The sequence below is a fragment of the Taudactylus pleione genome, unplaced genomic scaffold, assembly GCF_031769625.1.
Source record: "Taudactylus pleione unplaced genomic scaffold, aTauple2 ptg000209l, whole genome shotgun sequence".
Lineage (NCBI taxonomy): Eukaryota > Metazoa > Chordata > Amphibia > Anura > Myobatrachidae > Taudactylus > Taudactylus pleione.
The window spans coordinates 2,244,584-2,266,214 of NW_028284611.1; the positions used below are offsets into that span (position 1 = coordinate 2,244,584).

Sequence of the window (21,631 nt, forward strand, 5' to 3'; positions counted from 1 at the left end):
TGCTTAGTAACTAGACCCCTTAGTATCAATATGTAAAGCTAGGGGGTAGTACCACTTCACAAACTTGCATATAATACAGAAAGACTGGATAGGAAAGAATTTGTATTGTGTGGCACACAACATTTTGTCACTTGTGATTGGCTGCTATCATAGCCCGTAGAAATTACTTCATTACCGCGCTCCCAGAGGAGCACTGCGCGAGAACCACGTGACGTCATGATGTCACGTGGTCCCGCCTCCACTCCCAGACAGCCTCCGGGCAGACTGTATCACTGTGATACAGCTGCCTGCGCAGGCACACCGCAGCATTCAGGAGGGTTCACGGCGCCGACGTCGCTGCGAGACCTGTCCCCCGCCGCCAGTCTTCTGCTGCCGCTGTTGGAGCCACCAGGACCAGGTAAGCCTAAGTGGGGGGGCTGTGATGGAGGGGGCTAAGAGGAGGGGCTGTGATGGAGGTGGCTATGAGGAGGAGCTGTGATGGAGGTGGCTATGAGGAGAGGCTGTGATGGAGAGGCTGTGATGGAGGTGGCTATGAGGAGGAGCTATGATGGAGGCGGCTATGAGGAGAGGCTGTGATGGATGTGGCTATGAGGAGGGGCTGTGATGGAGGGGGCTGTGATGGAGGTGGCTATGAGGAGGAGCTGTGATGGAGAGGCTGTGATGGAGGTGGCTATGAGGAGGAGCTGTGATGGAGGCGGCTATGAGGAGAGGCTGTGATGGAGAGGCTGTGATGGAGGTGGCTATGAGGAGGAGCTGTGATGGAGGTGGCTATGAGGAGAGGCTGTGATGGATGTGGCTATGAGGAGGAGCTGTGATGGAGAGGCTGTGATGGAGGTGGCTATGAGGAGGAGCTGTGATGGAGAGGCTGTGATGGCGGTGGCTATGAGGAGGAGCTGTGATGGAGGTGGCTATGAGGAGAGGCTGTGATGGATGTGGCTGTGATGGAGGGGGCTGTGATGGAGGGGGCTGTGAGGAGGGGCTGTGATGGAGGGGGCTATGAGGAGGGGCTGTGATGGAGGGGGCTATGAGGAGAGGCTGTGATGGAGGGGGCTATGAGGAGAGGCTGTGATGGAGGGGGCTATGAGGAGAGGCTGTGATGGAGGGGGCTATTAGGAGGGGCTGTGATGTAGGGTGCTATGGGGAGTGGCTGTGGTGGAGGGGGCTATGGGGAGGGGCTGTGATGGAGGGTGCTATGGGGAGGGCTGTGTTGGATGGGCTGTGAAGAGGGGATATGAAGAGCTGTGATGGAGGGGCTATGATGAGAGGGATATGGGAGCTGTGATAAGGGGAGTGAAGGGGCTGTGATGACGGGCTGTGGTGAGGGGTGCTGTGATGATTGTGGCTGTGGTGAGGGGTGCTGTGAGGGGCTGTGATGAGGGGTGCTGTGAGGGGCTGTGATGAGGGGTGCTGTGAGGGGCTGTGGTGAGGGGTGTTGTGAGGGGCTGTGATGAGGGGTGCTGGGCTGTGAGGGGCTCCATGGGGGGGAGGGAATGAGTGAGCTAGGATGAAGATCCACTGTGAAGAGGGGATATGAGGAGCTGTGATGGAAGTGACTGTAATGAGGGGGATTGAGAGGGGCTGTGATGGAGAGGATATGAGGGTAGTTTGAGGGAGTGGGGCCCCAAACTGGTATCCTGCCTAGGGCCCCATGAAGTCTAAATCCGGCTTTGCCGGGCACAGAGTATGCTGGTTTGAGATCTTGTTGGGGTGATTAAACAAATATATGTTTCTCTGTATACACAGGATGGGAGCTGTTTCTGCTGTATTACAGAGGTTTTAGCAGTTTACATTATGCTAAATTATAGCAAATGCATTTGTTGTACATAAGGAAAGAAGTTTAAAACATGGGCGCAGCAAAGATTAAAACATGGGTGCATTGGGACTACATGGTGCATGTGGAACTATACGCATAAACAGCAGAATCTCAATTATCATCATTCTCTTTTTCTGCCATTCCTCCTTAACCCTGAATTTCAAAACGGTTGTGCATCCATGCCCTTCACATCATGGAAGAGTATGGGCGTCTCATGCATTGGTTTATATTGAGGCTTGCTGGCCTTTACGAAAGCTGAAATCTGTACTAAATATAAGATGCCGCTGTCTCATATATTGGCGATACACCAGGCGCAACACTATGTGAGCTCAGTGACCAGGGTCATTTCACTGCAATAAATTCTCCATGCTCCAATGGACCATGAAAAGATCACAATGGAACTCTTTTCTTGGAGAGGGATATTTCCTCATATCCCTGTGGATAAACTGTTATGATCGTTATTTTATTCTCAATATGTACTCTTATCAAGTATGTATAGGGAGATTTTTTATAACATTTATCATAACGGGTATCTTTTTTACATGTGGAGCGGCTGATGGAACTTTGGTACACTGTATGTGGGAATGCCCCTTAATACGACAATTTTGGACATCTGTTAAAAGATTTGCTTCCTCTTAAAATCCCCATCGGCAGATAATGCATGCAACCTCAAAGTTATGTAACCAACTTAAATAAAATAAAGAGACAGACCAAGTATATATGCGATCAAAAATATATGGTCAGCTTTATTTATTTTACAATCAGAGTATGGTGGCATAAGAAAGAACGGCCAGTAATCTGACGCCCCACACTTGACTTAGGCAAAGATGTAAAACACTCACTGAACAGGCCAATATCCCAATTCAAGTGTAATAGTGATATAAAACTTGCAAGGGCCGATATCCCTCTCTGGCAAGTGAGACGGTATCCAGCCCCATCCCAATGCACTATTTTAGCCCTCTCCGACGAGAGGTGCCGCTGACCCCAGTAGGGTAAAATCAGCCTAACCAGTGCATAGAAGGGGGCGCACCGCTCATACTGCAGCAAGGTGGACGCTTTATAGACACTGCCGTTCTTTCCTGCCCTTGAAATAAAGCCGACACAAGACACAAGAGGAAAAAAGGGGGAGGGAGGGTGGGAGATCAGATTCCAAAGAGGCAGTGTAACATTGCTGACCTACCCACACTCCTATTAACCACACCCCTTACACAACACTCCACCAATCCTAAACTAATGTCAATCTGACCATAAAAAACTAACACTCCCCTACCTAACTTTATTAACCCCACGCATCCCTGCCTAGGGGTTTTATGTGCCCTCTGATCTATCCGAACCTCGGTTATCTTTTGTCTCCTTTTGTCTCTGCACCAAATGATAGCAAGAAATTGTTGCTGATAATTTCGGTGGTAACTCGCAAGGGTATACTTCAAATGTGGACCAGACCACAGCCCCCATATAGAATTTTAATATGGAAACTTTTTTGGATTGTTCTTGTTAGATACATGCTATCACTGTAATACGATTACCAACTATCCAGTCTCTCTAAATAAAAAGTTTACAAATGTACAAAAATAATAAAAAAAAATAATCCTGAGATTTTTTTGTGCTTTATTTAAAAAATTTAATGCATTTTCCTCTAGTTGCAGTATATCCTGCTGTTGTCATCAAATGGTGATAATTATAGGATGGCGGCTACCATATTTACTACCATGATCCTTTCTAATCAGAAGGATTACAGCAATACCATGGCAGTAGCCTATGGTAGGTGATTAGGCCGTAAAGCAGAAGTGTCCAGGGGCGTATTTATAATGGGTGCACACCCTGCACCCATATTATACTTGCCATTCCGGAGTCCCACGTCGGCGCCTGTATCTCCGGTGCAAAAAAAGCCTGGAACATGGCCACCACAGACATTTCCCAGTGTTTTGCGCATGCACAGTGACAGACTAGTGCCCAGAGTCTACCGCTGTGGCACTGCACTCAGTGCGCTGCCAGCTGCCAGGTTGAGAGGACTGGGTCCTGGACGGAGACTGCACCTGTGCCCCTCCTCTCTTGAAATGCCCCTAGAAGTGTCACATGGAGGTGCAGACCACACCCTCTTGTGTCACCCTTCCAGGGAGTGACACCAAAATGCTGGCCCCTCTGCAGTGAAGAAAGTTGGGTGCTGCCCTGCCCTGTCCTGTCATGCTCTTGTCACTGGAGAGGAGCCACCAATGCAGAGACAGTCTCTGGGGGCAGCCCAGCATCTCCGGGAATGCTGGGCGTGCCCCTAGAATGATGTAAATGGGGGCTTCCTGGTTTGGTGACACAGCTTTAACATGAGGCCACACCCCCTTCCCATGAGACCACACTGCTTTTTCGGGCATGTGCGAGGGGGCAATTTACTGCAATTGGTGTTACTGACCCCAATGCCACCACTGCCCCAAGTGGTGCAGACTTCCCCCATTCACTTCAATATATTTTCTGGAGACTCTTGGATGCCTATATGGACAGAAGAGGATCTGATCCAAGGGTTTGGTGAGTATGACTTTTTTTTTTCTAATAAAGGAATAAAACATACGGTGTGCGAGTCCTGTCATTATTTTAATATTTTATTTACAGGTGGACTACAGGTGCCAGCAGGGCTCAACAGGGACTAAAAATAGGCCCTGGCATTTATAGCACACAGGCCCACCCAGGAGTCAGCATCTGGTCCCAGGCATAGACTCCTCCCCTTACTATTCCTGACTCCTTCCACTTCATCGTTTATGCTCTTACAAATATAATAATTATTAGAACATACAAGTATATATAATTCTCTGCATTAACATACACACAACAGAGCAGAGCAAACATGTGCCATAGTCAGATATTTGGTTAGTTCTGTTAGGTAAAACTGGCACTACATTTGGGCAGGTCACACAAAGAAAGGGAAGGCAATTTTCCAATTGACCAAGCACAAGCTTAGCAGTTGTAGAGGATTATATAGTGATCACTGTAGGAATTTTTAGGGCAGGGAGTGCTGAACAAAGACGATGGTACATCTGTACAAACCAAAGCAGAGCCATAACTACCCATTTTGTGCCTTGCGTACATAAAGAGCACTGATGACGCCATCCACAACTGAGTAAGGGAGAGATCGGGCCAAAGGCGCACCTCAAAAAATAACAGGTGTGGGGGTCACTGTGAAGGGGCATGACCACAAAATTGTATCCCCGATTAAAATTATGCCACACAGTAGTGCCCATTTGTCACATTTCACCGCACAGTAATGCCCTTTATTCAAATTACACCGCACAGTAGTGTCCCTTTTTCACATTACACTGCACAGTAGTGCCCCTTATTCACATTACAATGCACAGTAGTGCCCCTTATTCACATTACAAAGCACAGTAGATCCCCTTATTCACATTACACCACACAGTAGTGCCCATTATTCACATTATGTCACACAGTGGTGTCCCTTATTCATGTTATGCCACACAGTAGAGCCCATTCACTCTATGCCACACAGGGTTCATTCTCACTGTGACACACAGAGACCATTCACGCTGTGCCACACAGTACAGTAGTACTCCTTATAACACATTATACCACATAGTAGTGCCCCTTATAAAAATTATGCCACACAGTAATGGCCCTTATCAAACAGTAATCCCCCTTAAAACACAGTAATGTCACACAGTAATGCCACACAGTAATGTCCCTTATAATACATTTTGCCACACAGTTATGCCTAACCCTCATGGTAGTGGATAGATCTCCTTCTGTAGATGCACCCCAATGTCATCAGTTACTGTCCAACATCATTCTTTACTATCCATGTGGACATAGAGGGGGAATATATATCATCTCCCCCTGACACAGCTCTTCAACTGACAATTTTCTCCCCCCGACATACACTTTCCCCCAAAACACCATCTCCCTGCCCTGACATAGCTCTCCCCTTGACACACTATCTCCCTGAGACAGCTCTCCCCAGCACCCTCCTCACACAGTTTACCTTCCCTCATGTGGTTTCCCCCATCCAGCAGCTCTTTTCAACATACCTCTCTTGCCATCCTCAGAACTCTTCCACCACTCCCTGCTGATTGCTGTCACTGCTTTCGGAATCTGCATGGGTCTGGTCCTCTCTCACGGTGGCAGCTGCACCCCATCCTCTTCGCATGGCAGGAGACTGAGAGACAGACGCATGATTACGTCACCGCATCGTCTCATTCCTGATTCCCTGCCAGTCAATGAGAGGGAGATTGACGGAGGCAGGATGAGTCACTGCCAGCACTGCCCGCCAGCCGCCGACATCTATTCTATCATTGCACAGGCACAGCAGCAGGTGTCTATCAGTCAGATAGCCACAGCACTGCATGTACAGAGTGCTGTGACCAGGAACACTGCTCCTGCCTGGACCCCCCATTGTCAGTACTGGCCGGACCGGCCTGTCTTGTCAACGGCCCATATGGAATTTGCCAGAACTACCAGATGGGCAGTCCGGCCCTGGGTGCCAGCATGACGGGTCAGGCTTGCTGGTATCTGTAGTCTGCCTTAAAGAACAGTATTACTTTCTACTTTTTATACATTAAACCTGCACCCACTGCCCAGGGCTTGATGTTGTTGGAGTTGGTTAATGTTATGGCAGGAGGACCCCTGTTATGGCATTGCCCCCCCCCCCCCTCACTCCAGCTGGTTCAGCCCTGGTCCTGGTTATAAGAAAATAGGGGATCTCCTGCTGATTTTTTCCCTTATTTTCCTGTGACAACCAAGGCTGAGAGGTCCGGGGCTATTTACTGATTTGGGGGGACCCCATAAATTTTGCTTTAGTTAAACCATTTAATTTCATTTTAACCTAACAACGCCTGCACAGACCACAGTGATCTCTGCAGTGAGTAACCCAAACTGTTTGCCTTCGGGTTTTGATCAGTCTTAAAACCAACCATTAGTAAATATCCGGTTTCTTTAGTTGTCTATATTAAATTATTGATTGTTGGTCCGATGTTCTAAAGACAGGTTTTTGGTCGGTTTTGCCTTTAGTAAATATGCAATTATGGTCAGGTTGGAAAATCGATCAAAACACAAAATTAACTTAGTAAATGTACCCCCATTCTTTTCTTTCTCACTTCTGAAACCTTTTGTTTTAAACAATATTTGCTTTAGCTAATATTAAAGGTCTCAAGGTAACATTTATAGGGATTACATCCCTTTTTTTAATCAATGACACTAAAGATTTATGTTTTAATTAAACAATACCAAATATAATAGTCCCAGGTGCTCTATCAATATAAGACTTTCTCTTTTTCTTTTCAATATATTTTCTTTACTTCATCTACAGTACTGCTGTACTGATTTTACCATTTATGTTTGTTTTACGTTTCTGCTTTAGTTACCATTTTATCCCTCTTTTAACTTCCTCCCATATGGTAACGTGATCTTATATCTGCTGTCATAGCCTACTCCCTAATCAATGTGTGTGAATGATGTTTTTCCTGTTGATATTGCCACTCATTTACTTCACTACTACTGTTGTAGAACTAAGTATGGTACCACTGTCTCCTACATTACGCACATTACCGTGCTTCATATATTACATTCCTACCTCTAGTCATCTAGTCTTGCTGTTTTCTTGCATTTACCTCTGTTTGTTTGTCTAACCTAGGGGTGGGCAATAAGCAGTCCCCCAGCTGTTGTAGAATGACACATCCCAGCATGCCCAACACAGTTTTGCTATTTGGCCACGCTAAAACTGTTGCAAAGGCATGCTGGGATGTTTAGTTCAACAATAGCTAGAGGGCCACTTATTGCCCACCCCTGGTCTAACCTGTGTGGTCTTTTTTATACCATGTTCATTACTCATTGCCATTCCCTGCCACTATGCTGCCTCACTTTGTTGAGTTGCAGTCATCTACCATCACCCTAGTTGATCCTTCACCATCATTGACAATTTAGCTTCCTGGATTCCACACTTTATCTCTCCTGGATTCCATACTTTATCTCTCCAGGATTCCACACTTTATCTCTGGGTCTCATTCAGGCTCATTTTGGGTCTCATTCAGGCTCATTCAGCAATGATGTCAGTGGGGAGCTTCCTGCTCGATCAGCCTCTGAATGAGGGCCTTTATCTCTCCAGGATTCCACACTTTATCTCTTCTGGATTCCACACTTTGGGGGTCATTCAGAGTCGGTTGCAAGTGCTGAGCACTCACCATTGACAGCTCGCAGCAAATGTTGCAAGCTGTCAATGGTGAGTGACAGCTCACCCCATTTGGTGGCCAAACGGAGGCGTTCCAAATGGAACGCTTGCCGTTTGGGGTCGGCCTCACTGACATCAGCAATGATGTCAGTGGGGAGCTTCCTGCTCGATCAGAGCAGGAAGCTCCCTGGGGCTTACGACTGCCCAGACCCAACCTTAGGGTCTGGTCGTAAGCCTCGATGGTCGCGATGGTCTTGACCATCGCGACCATCATCCAGGTCGGTCGCTAGAGCTGTTGGTGTTAACCCACAGCTTAGCGATCGACAAGGAGGCGGTCGTTCAGGATGCAAGTGGCCACCCTGATTCATTGCGACCGCTTGCATCTAACGACCACCTCTGAATGAGGTCCTTTATCTCTCCAGGATTCCACACTTTATCTCTCCTAGATTCCACACTTTCTCTCTCCTGGATTCCACACTGTATTTCTCTGGGTTTCCATACTTTGGGGGGTATTCAGTTAGCCACGGTAACCCATTTTTCTCTGAAAAGTTTTCACCGGTGAAATCTTTTCTCCAAAAATGGTTATCAAGCTATCCTATTATCCGCGATTTTTGCATATGCGAAAACTGGTATAGGAATTATTGTGAATTTCTTTTCACCACCTCTGAGCAGGTGAAACATTGTGCAAAACCCCTATTTTTGGCTAAAAATTTCAGGACTTGGTACAAAACCACTGGGACACCCTCCTTAATGACTAATTAGGCAAAAATAATTTTTTTATTAGCTTAATTTGGCCAATAATGACATGTCATTTTTGGGGTGAAAAAAATAAAAAGTGTTTGAAAATGGGTTAAAAAAATTAAAACTAGTGCAACAGGTATATGGGAGGTTGTATGGATAGGAAACATGTTTAAAACATTGCAGGTGCAAGTGACAGGTATATTTTTAAATTAAAATGCCCTATAATAACACAAAAATATGCTTACATCCATTTTAATGTGCCCCTTATTTAATTACAGCATTTATTTTGGCCAAATAATATTGCATTCTATTATATGCATTTTTCTATAACTGTTAAAAAAATAACAGCCATTGGACACAATTAAATAACCCCAAAACAAGTGGATTATGGCCTCTAACACACTTCTATAGCATTACCTTACCTTACTTTACATTTTTTTTGGAGTAAAGGCCGATTTCCCCATTTTCAATTGGATAGCACAATTAACGGGAGCAGACCTATGTATTTTCACTGCTGCGATCACAAGAAAAAGGGCTACTTATCATGAATTTTGGTTTCGCCTGCCTACGGCAGGTGAAACCAATCCCCCAATAGGTTCTAGCACTGGGCTAATTTGATAGCCCCGGGTGAGGTAATTAGCCACAGTAATTTACCGTGGCTAATAGGATACTGGCCTTTATCTCTCCTGGATTTCAAACTTGCTCTCTCCTCAGTGACATCAATTTCCCTATTCATAAACCCATGAATTTTCCAGCTTCTAAATTTATTTCCCTCTCCTACTCCTTCCACATCATTTAATGGAAATCCTCTCCTTCTCACTCCAATTGGCACACTCTTGACCTGATCCTTACCCAATGCTTTGACATCTATGGTATTATTCAATTTCCATTCCCTCTCGCTCTCCATTATCTCACTTCCTACTCTTTTTCTTATCTCACAACATCTTCATTAAGTGCAACCTTGATGCATTGGCCTCTGACTCCTTTTTCTACTCCCTGGAATTGTTTCTTATTTCCTGCCCTAATACACCTGCTTCCCTCTGTATTACTGCACATTCAACTCTGCACAACTCAATTTTTGCAACAGTTACTTTCAATCTCCATTGGGACACACCTCAATTCTGGCAGTCTAGACTGATCCATTACTTTCAAAAATGTCCTGTAACCTCAGATGTCTTACTCTCCAACTTTCTTAATTTAAAAGTCATGGTCTTTTCTTACTGCTCCTCTCTTTTTCTCTGAATATAGTCTAAGTTCAAACTTATCATTATCTCCCAAGCTTCCCACCCCTGTTATTCCTTCTCCACCTTCTATTACTTCCTCTGATCTCTTCTTCATCCTCACTGCCCTTTATTTAGCTCCTTAATGTTCCTCCAAAATTACTACTATTTAGCAGGACATTTCCACCCTAAATTCTTCTCCAACTCCTTCTTCACCTTTCAGTGCTGAACAACACACCATTTCCTCATTCTAACCCACCACTGAAGATGAAGTCCTATCCCTCATGTCATCCTTCTTTCCATCAACCTTCCTACACTCTCTTTCTCTTCATGTATGCTTCCACATCGCTCAAATACTTTTCTTCCCTCCCCTGGCACTGTCCCCTGTTTCATTATCATACCTTCATCTTTCTCATTTTAAAGTAAAGTCGCTTGACTACCACTTGTAAAATGGCCCCATCTTTCTCCTCCCATTTCCCTTCAATCTCTTGAAATGACTGTCTTCTAACAAACTGTCCACTTTCCTATCTTTTCTCTCCCACCTCGATCAGTAAGCATCGAACAGTAAAGCATCCTGAGACTATTCATGTGTGGGGTTGCTTCTCAGCCAAGGGTGTGGGATCACTCACAATTTTGCTGAAGAACACAGCCATGAATAAAGAATGGTACCAAAATATCCTCCAAGAGCAACTTCTCCCAACCATCCAAGAACAGTTTGGTGACGAACAATGTATTTTCCAGCATGATGGAGCGCATTGCCATAAGGCAAAAGTGATAACTAAGTGGCTCAGGGAAAAAAACATCAACATTTTGAGCCCATGGCCAGGAAACTGCCCAGACCTTAATCCCATTGAGAACTTGCAGTCAATTCTCAAGATGTGGGTGGACAAACAAAACCACAAATTCTGACAAACTCCAAGCATTGATTAGGCAAGAATGGGCGGCCATCGGTCAGTTTGTGGCCCAGAATTTGATTGACAGCATGCCAGGGCAAATTGCAGAGGTTTTGAAAAATAAGTCAACACTGCAAATATTGACTCTATGCATAAACTTAATGTAATTGTCAAAAAGCATTTGACACTTATGAAATGCTTGTAATTTTCCTTCAGTATACCATAGTAACATCTGATATAATGGTCTTAAAACAGTGAAGTAGCGAACTTTGTGAAAACCAATACTTGTGTCATTCTCAAAACTTTTGGCCATGTGTCACATCTCACAAGAGGATAGTGGGTGCAACCCGTATTTAGGGATTGGCGTTACCTATTTCTGAGGCGTGCAGTCTAATGTGCTGGCGGTATTCACCAGGGACCATCGCAAGAAGGTATGTACTTGGCTGCGTCCGACACACAGGTCGCGGCCTTCAGAATAGGCTCACCCTATATAGGCGCTGGTGTACTCTGGATGGAGCAGATAAGCTATAAGGTGTCTGGCACACTGTGATCCTCTAGAGGTGGGCACCGAACACCCCACAAATTGTTTGTCAGGAAACTTCTGATGGAATTTCCGAAGTAGTTGAGGTGCATGAATATCTGAGGCCTTGACCCAACAACACTCCTCAGGACAATACCCCTTCCAATCTACCAGGAAATAAACAGAACTCCTAGAAAGTCTGGAGTCCAAAATCTGTTTCACCTCATACTCCTCCTGATTGTCCAGTGAAATTGCATCAGGAGGACTGTGAGATGTTGAGAAATGATTAAGCACCAGGGGCTTCCGGAGAGATACATGAAACACATTGGGTATCCTAAGTGTACCAGGTAAATTTCAAACAGAATGCCACTGATCACCTGAATAATCTGAAAAGGACCAGTGTATCTGGGAGCAAACTTCATGGTTGGAACTCTTAAGCTCAGATGCTTGGTGGACAGCCAGACTTTATCACCAGGACTTAACTCCGGACCCTTCCTCCTCTTTCTGTCTGCAAAAAGTTTATACCTTGAAGAGGCTTTGCACAAATTCCGCTTTACCTCTTTCCAAATATTACAAAACCGATTCACTTTACCATGCACAGCTGGAAGTTGTACTGACTGAAGACCTGTTAACTCAGGTAACAGTGGATGCAGACCATACTGAGTAAAAAATGGAGAATATCCCTACACTTCATGGTACAAATTATTGTGGGAAAACACAGCCCAAGGCAACAGAGAAACCCAGTCATCTTGATTGGCAGAAACATACATCCGAATAAACTTCTCTAAATCTTGGTCTACTCGCTTTGTCTGGCCGTTACACTGGGGATGGTAAGCTAAAGATAAGCTCAAATTGATGCCAAAGCATTTGCATAATGCTATCCAGAATCTAGATGTAAATTGTACCCCTCAATCAGAAACAATGTCTTTAGGAAACCCGTGCAACCTAAAAATTTCACCAATAAACACTTCTGCCATCTTTGGTGCTGAAGGTAGCCCTTTTAATGGAACAAAGTAGGCAGTCTTGGATAATCTATCCACCACCACCAGGATAGTACTGAACCCTTGGCATGAAGGTAGATCCATAATGAAGTCCATGGAAATGTGAGTCCAAGGACAATCTGGCACTGGTAGTGGCAACAGAGGACCGGATGGAGAGTGTGGGGAACCTTGTGCTGAGCACAAATTTGACAGACTGCCACGAAATCCTTAACATATTGATGGACTGTTGGCCACCAATACCCACTTGGGCTTAATTCCAGAGTTCTATTGGCTCCTGCATGCCCACTAAAACGTGAAGAATGTGCCCACTAAAGCAATTTGGACCAGAACTCAGGTGCTATGAATGTTTTCCCTGGTGGAATCTTGACCTTGTTGGTAACAGCCACGAAGCAAGCATGGTTTAGAATGGGTTTGTCATACTTTTATTCCTCCATCTCAGCAGAACTGAATGCTTGAGACAGTGCACCAGCCTTGATATTCTTATTACCTGGCCAGTAGGTAATCACCAGATTAAACCGATCAAAAAATAACGACCATCTAGACCAGTGTTTCTGAACCTCGGTCCTCAAGGCACACTAACAGTCCAGGTTTTAGTGCTATTCATGATTGACCACAGATTGTTAAATAAAAATAACTAAGATAACTTTCAGGAAAAAACCCACAAGAATATCACTTGTTTTCTTTATCCCTCTGTGACAGCACCACCCCACACCAACTGTGGAAGTGTCCACCTCCAAGAAAAAGGGTAGATCGCAATTTGGTTGGCTCAGAATGGGTGTTGAAAGGAAGCACTGCTTCAAATGTTTGAAAGCTTCCTCTGCCTCAGATGGCTATACACAAGTGTCTTGACCCTTTTTGGTAAGAGCAGTGATGGGACGAATAATTTCTGATGAACTGGCAGTAAAATTTACAAAATCCCAGGAAGCGTTGTATATCCTTCAACCCGACTTCATGGGGCCAGTTTACAATGGCAGCAAGCTTCTCTGGATCCATTCTAAGACAGGAATCCAAAATTATGTACCCCAAAAATGTTAGTTACTTTTGCTCGAAGGAGCATTTCTCAAGCTTGCAGAAAAGCTGATTAGACCAGAGAGGTGACAGCACCTCACACACATGTTTGCGATGACTTGTTATATCCCTCAAAAATATCAGTATATCGTCCAGATATACCACTACGTACTTGTATAACAGATCCCGGAAGATATTATTCATGTACTTTTGGAACAAAGCTGGGGCATTGCTTAATCCAAAAGGCTTGACTAAATACTCGTAGTGGCCATCATGGGTATTAAAGGCCATCTTCCACTTGTTCTCAAAACGGATTCTGATTAGGTTGTAGGCCCCATGAAGATCCAGCTTGGTGAAAACTTTGCCCCTTTTATTCGGTCAAAGAGTTCAGAAATCAGAGGTAGGGGATACCGGTCCTTAATGGTAATTGCATTCAGGACCCGGTAATCGATGCATGGTCTCAAACTTCCGTCCGTCTTCTTAACGAAGAAAAAATAGCACAATCCCACTCCCGATGAGCAGGAAGTGTCTCTGCGGCCTTCTTACTGAACACGTCTCTAAAGGACTGATATGGAACTGGAAGCTGGTCTTCCAGAGAGACGGCTGAACTTCGAATGGCACTCAGATGATAAACAGGACTCATGGCATAGAGAACCCCATTGCTGGTCTTCCGGAGAGATGGCTGAACTTCGAATGGCACGCCAATGATAAACAGGACTCAAGGCATGGAGAACCCCATTTCAGGATTTGAGGTTCTTCCCAGTCTAGAACAGAAGCATGCTTGCAGAGCCAAGGAAGACACAGAATGACCAGACTCTCTGCTGATAGGAGAATGTAGAATGTTATCAACTCTCGATGAAGAGCATCTATCTGCATGGTGAGCTCTGTTGTTCATGAATGAATATTAACCATATGAAGTTTATTTCCATCCACATCAATGACACAAAGAGGGTTTCACTGCGCCACACTTGAAATCCCTAACTCTTGAACCGTCTTGGCTGTGATGAAATTGCCATCGGCTCTCAAGTCTAAAAAGGCCTTGAGGTCTTCAGAAGAATTTCTCACAACCAAAGTTACATTGATGGAGAACTGGGAATCCACATTGTCTTTTGGGGTGTGTTGAAATGCACCTAATCTGACCACCCCTCGATCAATTAGGCCTACTCATTTCCCGGACACTTTGGGCAGCCAGAGAGAAGATGACCTGGTTCACCACAGTACAAACAAAGTTTATTTTTGAACATCCTTTCCCTTTCTGCTGCAGGAAGGTGAGACTTCCCAATCTGCATGGGTTCTTCTGGAGGCTCAACTGGTGCCATGAAACGTGGGTGAGCTTAAAGGTAAAGCGGCGAGACTGTTCCTTTTCACATGCTCTCTCTCTGTGGTGAATATCTACCCAGATACACAAGGAGATCAAGTTGTCCAAGGAAGTTTGCAATTCCCTGGATTCAAGGACATCTTTAATTTGATCCGACAGTCCCTGCATAATTACGGCAACCAAGGCATCATTGTTCCACCCTAACTCTGAAGCAAGGGTTCGGAACTGCACAGCATACTGTCCCCCAGATTGGTTTCCCTGTTTCAGCTGCAAAATAGTCAACCCTGTGGAGGATACTCACCCAGGTTCATCAAAGACTTACCGAAAAGCTTTCAGGAACTCGGCACTGTTGTTGATCATAGGATCATTCCTTTCCCATAATGGAGAGGGCCAAGCCAATGCCTGACCTGACAATAGCGAGATCATGTAAGCCACTTTCATCCTGTTAGAAAGAAAGCTTGCTGCTTGGACTTCAAACTGAATCGAGCACTGGTTCAGGAATCCATGACAGCCTTTGGGGTCCCCATCATACTTTGCTGGATTTCGAATCTGTAATGGCATGGAAGCACCTGCAGCTTGTACAGTCACCATAGGAGATGGAACTGGTTATACCAGAGGTGCCTGAGTGACACCGACTCGCTGCCTTAGATTCTGCAAACACTGCATAATCTAAGCCTGGTCTTGTTTTTGCTTTTTGACTCTGGCGAGGAGGTTCTCAAGCAGGTAACATGTTGACAAAATACCAGAAGCATCCATGTTTTTTGGGCCAGAGTATTCTGTCACAACTCTTAAGAGGATAGTGGATGCAACCCATACTTAGGGATTGGCGTGACCTATTTCTGAGGCACGGAGTCTAATGTGCCGACGGTATTCACCAGGGACCCTCACAAGAAGGTATGGACTTGGCTGAATCAGACACATAGGTTGCGGCCCACAGAATAGGTTCCCCTATACAGGTGCTGGTGTATGCTGGAAAGAGCAGAGAAGATATAAGCGTAGTCGACAGCCCGGGTTGAAACCAAATGAGCAAGACTGTACCAGGGAGCAGACGTATGCTGGTCACAGAGGATAGCCAAGATCAGAACCAGATATAAAATGCAGTACCTAATCAGGGTCACAAACAAACGCCAAGGTCAGAGGTCAGAAGCCAAGTAACACAGGAATGCTGGAGTAAGGTAATAGAGCCTATACTCTGGCACCCGTGTGCTGCCAGAGATCCCCACTTATAGGGAGGAGAAGAATTCCGTGCCAAATGTGACTTCACATTTGGCATGTCTGCCCCTGTAATTCTAACACAGGTCGGCACACTCCTAGGAGAGCTGTGGCCACCTGTCACAGCCGCCGGAGGGAGCCGGATGCATCAGCAGCGGGTGCCAAGGACTCCCTGACCAGTGTCACCACACCCGGTAAGTACCCCCTGGTGTCCGGCGCACTGTGACACCATGGCTGTATTGTTTTTTTAATTTTAGATGTCCTGACTTAGACCCTCTATTCCCTGGAGTATCGTATTTAGTAGATGACGTTGAAGGGGGCATGGGAACAAAAGCGCAACAAACAGTACAAACAATAAAATTATTTAATTTGTTTTTTTTGATGTTTCAGCTCTATTCCTTCCCTGGTAGCGGGCATGTTTGTCATATACACCTTAGTCATTACAGAAACACTCTGACAGCTTCAGGTTATATGAAACACATTTCCTGGTGCCAGTGAGCTGCTCACAGACAATGCTGGTTCCCCCATACTCGCAGTGGGGTGATCCATCATCAATAACGGTGTCCTGCACAGCTGGGGCGGTGAGAAACCATCTGGCACAATCTGAGATCACAATGCAACATTTATACAGATATTATTACAGTAAGTGCCATTGTGATTATATACTGATGCCGATCATGGATTGTAAGCATGGAAGTACAGCTCTCCTTCCTCTCTGTCTGTTAACAGCCCATAAGGATTTGTTACTGTGTTTATCCACTTTTGTACAATATGCAAGCTCTATGTAAATAAATGTATAATAATAATACCTCCTTTTGATGCTCTATATAGGTCCGGGCAGCTTCTCTACCGCAGTTATTTGGATTATACCAGTCTCGTATCAGGATATCCAGGTGCTGTAACATTAAACATCAGATGAACAGTTTTATCACTAGCTGGTGACTTCCTGAGAAGTAATATGTATGCAGATTATGTCATAGTTATAGTTACCTGTAGATGTTGCAGGGAATAGGACTTTCCTACCACCTCAGCGACATGGAGATACATCTGGTATGTCAGTAACAAAAATAGGTGATGTCATTAAAACACAATTTGGGCATATATACAGTAATATGCTATTATGATATTCATGTGTCAGTTTGTACTAAGTGTCTGTCGCTAAGCTGCGTTCGTATGCTGCTGGACGATTTTCGCAATCTGCGCATGCGTATAAGATGCAGTGGGCATGCGTGAACCAGTTTCTGTGATCAGGAAATGTACAAGTACACAGATACCTTGCAAGTTTGAGTGACAGAATGTGCCGTTTGTAGGTGGTGATGGGGAGGTCGATGGTAATGGGGGTGTGGGGGTGCGAACACAGGCATGCCTGAGCGTCAAACGCTGCTCCTAGGACATGCATAATTATGACGCAGTGTCATAGTACACGTCACCTGGCTGTGTTGCACACTGCAGCGATTGCAGTGCTTGCGGTAGGGTATGGTCAACCACAAGTGCTGCGTATGGGTCTAATGTTACTCGATGTTAACGATTGTTGCATACCCTTCCTGGAGATGACTTGTGTTACTAAGAGAAAGTGGGCATGTAAAAACATACCGCGATCGCACACCAAGACATAGTGGGTATTGCCGTGCGATCGCGGGATTTGCATACTTGGCAGCTGATGGTTGTGTGCAAACGCATCCTAGCGAGTGGGTCTGAATCAGGTCCTCAGCTCCCTGTTCAAAACGTATGTCATTAAAGCTGCATTAATATAGTTTCAGTATTATCTCCCCTCCCCAGAGCCCCCGGGATGTAGCAGCTTCTCTCCAGGTCTCTGGGGCGTCTCTTTGCCTGAGTTTGTGATGCTGATCCTCAGCTATTTCATATAAATGTAAATGTTCTACCACTAAAGTGATAATAGAGATTAAGGTGCAGCTTAGTGCACAAGTTCCCTCCTAGTATAGTTACATATAAATACCTAAGACAGGTTCCAGTATCAGTGGAGATCATAGAGGACATCTTACCTCAAGATAGTCCAGCTCTGTAGTTTTCAAATTGGCATTAACGTTGAAGATCTGGGAATCAGAAATAGATGGTAAATATAAGGCCTGATTCAGAGGTGAACGCAATGGCGGTGTTTGTGCAGTTGAGCGAAAAATTCCTGAAAACCCCTATATGTTCCCCAGTGTCCACTGTTACATACAGAGGTGCTGGCATGTTTAGAGGAATTTCAAAAGGAGAAACTGCGCCTTGCAGAGATTAGTGTCAATGGTGATCGAGATGGTGGAGTGTCTGGAACCACTGGCAAAGAAGCACTATCCATGGGCATCTCAGAGGTTGCTAGTACACAAGGGGAAGCTGAAAGTAGCATTTGCATATTATCGCTAATGCAAGGCCACAGAAATATAGTCAAGCTATGAATATGGCCCATTGTGGTAAATAGTATTGAAGCCTCAGAGACGATGTAACGTTCCCTACAAAGTGCCATAAAGTGCTGAGTTAGTACCAGGTATGAGCTGAGGAGCATGGACAGAGCGGACAGCTTGATGCTAGTTTCCCGGTCATTCTCTATATCCAGCGACCCCTCTGTGTCCAGGACAAACACGGCCATCTGCAGAGGGAGGACGACAGAAGGACACGGACTGAGTCATATACTCAACAGATGTTCTATTTATGCAGCATCATGTAGTAAATACTGTAGATATGATTCATTTTGTGTGTAATTCTCATTTATAATACAGATACCAACATCAATGAAGTTTATGGTTTTCAGCGCGATGGCGCTCGGATTAGTTTGATAAAAAAACTTGTAAATTAAAAAAAAGAAATTCATCATATAAAAGAAGTTCTATAGGATAATAAAGGCTGACATGGAAAAAAGCATATATGTGTGTTCAGTCTTATAGCCTGATTCAGAAATGGAGTCAATTCCAATGTTTACACAGATTGAGCGAATTATTTATTATCCATTATATAGTGATTGTTTTGTGACTATGCTCACACAGAGGATTCACTCGCAAAGTGAGTGACAGGTAGTGAGCATTTGGGTGAGGTTAGGGGAGGGGGGTGGCTATGAAAACACAGGTGTGTCTGACCATTTACATGCCATTCCATGGACGTGCATACATTAGCCATTCACAGCATGAGAGATCTCAGTGTGTCAGGAGAGATGTTATGTTTGAAACAGGTCAGACTCACTCAGAAGCTGCATGGCTGCCAGATCTGCATCAGTGTTCCACTCTGCTCCATGTGTCTAGTCTCTATATATACCTGTGAGTATGGCTGTACATTCAAATTGCTACTGAATAAACTATCCCACTGGTTATGTACTGGGCTGTTTACTTACTCAGGGCATCTGCTGGTGTGTACATCTACTCCACCATACCTCCGCTACCTGTACACACATATGGGCTCAGGCATGCAAATTACAGTTTCACAGACCCCAAGCTACTAAAATGCCCAGCACCACACAGACGACATCTTAGAGATTTGCAGACAAAGAGTGAAGACAGCACAGAGTGTTTCCAGCACAGTGTGAAGCAGAGCAGCTAGCTGGAGCACAGAAGCTGCATAATTATGGCTTTGGGAAGCATGCGCAAAAGAGCTATGCATTACAATGGGGTTTATCAAGATAAAATGTGCAGAGAATAACATGGAAGTCCAACTAAAGCATGAAAGGTTGTGGAAAGTTACAGTATTTCCTGGTGACAGTCCAAGCCCAGATGATAGAGAGATCCATGGGAACAATGGGGATCTTACTGCATTTTCCATATGTAATAAGTACTGGAATGTGATGCATATTACTGCTTCATACCAGTGAGTAACACCATCTTCAGGTGTGCAGAAGGACTCCAGAGGGACTTCTGGGTGTTAAACTCGGAAGTCCCTCAGTCCTGGGGCATCACAAAGGACAGCTCTTATCGTAAGAACTGTCCTTAGTGATGTAAATAGCATTTCTAGGTACATACCGCGGTAATCGACAATGGTATGTACCTGAAGAGGGTTGGGAGGTGAGACTTAATACATCCCGTCCATAGTGGATTATGCCTCTAATAACTCCAAATCCAATGGTGGTGCCATTTTTATTAAGAAAAATATACCCAAAAGAGTTGTCCAGCAGAGGTCAGACCCAAATGGGCGCTATGTCTTAGTAATAGTAGAACTATTTGGAATATCTTATACTCTTTGCAATGTCTACGCCTTAGCTGTGTATGATAAGACATTCTTTATTCGCCTCATAATCTTATTGTACACGCACTTAGGGGTAAATTTACTAAAATTTTAGTTTGGTCGAGATTGCAATCTCAGGTGAGTTTAGGCATGTTTTTCATCTTGCAAATTTACTAAAGACAAATTGGGGTGAGTTTGGGAGAGATTTCCCTCTTTTCACTGTAAAACTCGGGTGAGATAGCAAACTCAAATAAACTAACCATCGGCTAAACTCGAAAGTACTTTCACTGAAAAAGATACAACTCTGGAATTTACCAAGAATCAAGATTACAGTCTCGGGTATAATTGTAGCAAACACACAGCTAAATTGAAGTTTCAAATAGACCACCATCTGAGCTGCGAGTTTAGCAGAAACATACACAGATCTGTGTGATTTCTGTATATTTCTGCATTGAGTCAGTATTGTAAAGGTTAATTAAAAAAAAAATGAAGTAGGGTCCCCCCTCCTAAAATATAACCAGCCCTGGGCTACTCAGCCAGTCCCGGTTCCTAGAATTACAGCGAAAAAATGTGTAGGGTTCCCCTGTAATTTAGGAACCATCACCTGGCTGCAGAGCCAGTGCTGGTTTTAAATATAGGGGAAAAATGCGTAGGGGTCCCCTTATATTTAAAACCAGCACTGGACCCAAACTGACCGGGGTGTAATGCCACAGCCAGAAGACCCTATCACTGGGTCTCCATGGCCAAAGCATTCAAACCCCAAGCCGGTCAGCCCAAGCCGGGGATCTCAGGGGAGGTGGGAACCCCCCAGGAAGGGGTCCCCCCTCTCCTGAGCACCACAGGCTTAAGCTGAAGTCTGGGGCTCTTCCCCATACCCCAGAATCTGTGGGTATGGGGGCAATAATGGGGGAAATAGATCAAAACTATTGTATTTTACAGTGGAACTACAGGTGCCAGTATGCCTGCCCTTTTGCACTTGTGGAACTACCAGTGCCAGCAGGGGGTCAGCACCCATACCCTCACTGTAAAATAAATAGTTTAAAAAGCACTGTACACTGGGAAAAGCTTTCTCTATAAAAAATAATGGAAGAACAAATGTCTAAATGTATACAACCCATCACTAAGCTAAAGGTTCTTTCAGCCATTAAGGGTCCTAACTCACTGGGCCCTGAAGGCTATACCAGAGAATTTTACAAAGCTCTTCAGACCTCCTTAGTTACACCCTTAACAAATCTCTATAATTCACTTCTCTCTGGAAACTTCCTGCAAGTCTGTTTCAAATTCAATGATGCAATCTTCAAAGTATTGCCAAAACCTGGTAGAGATTCCACTCTCCCTGCCACATACTGACCCATATCTTTACTAAATGTAGATTTTAAGCTTTTAACAAAAATAATGGCAGAGAGACTCAAATGATATGAAATGTACAACAGCGTTTCAGCGGTTTCTGTGGAACCGCAAGAAACCAAAGATAGCCAGGAACTGGTTATTAATTCCAAAGGATAAAGGCAGTTTGGGTCTTCCAGATATCTTTACATATATGTGTGCTTCAGCTTTTTTATACATCTCCGACTGGTGCCTGAGCCAATCTCA

At 44.7% G+C, this 21,631-nt stretch overlaps 1 protein-coding gene across 1 annotated transcript in view; it reads right to left on the reverse strand.

The window, feature by feature from the left end:
• Positions 1 to 21,631, reverse strand: part of LOC148517815 (RING finger protein 112-like) — a 120,538-nt gene that overhangs the window by 64,927 nt on the left and 33,980 nt on the right. The window contains exons 4-7 of the mRNA XM_088478184.1: positions 18,375 to 18,479; positions 17,893 to 17,943; positions 16,880 to 16,936; positions 16,699 to 16,785 (exon numbers count right to left, since the gene is read on the reverse strand). Coding sequence (XP_088334310.1) covers positions 16,699 to 16,785; positions 16,880 to 16,936; positions 17,893 to 17,943; positions 18,375 to 18,479 — 300 coding nt within the window. The remainder of the gene's footprint in view (positions 1 to 16,698; positions 16,786 to 16,879; positions 16,937 to 17,892; positions 17,944 to 18,374; positions 18,480 to 21,631) is intronic.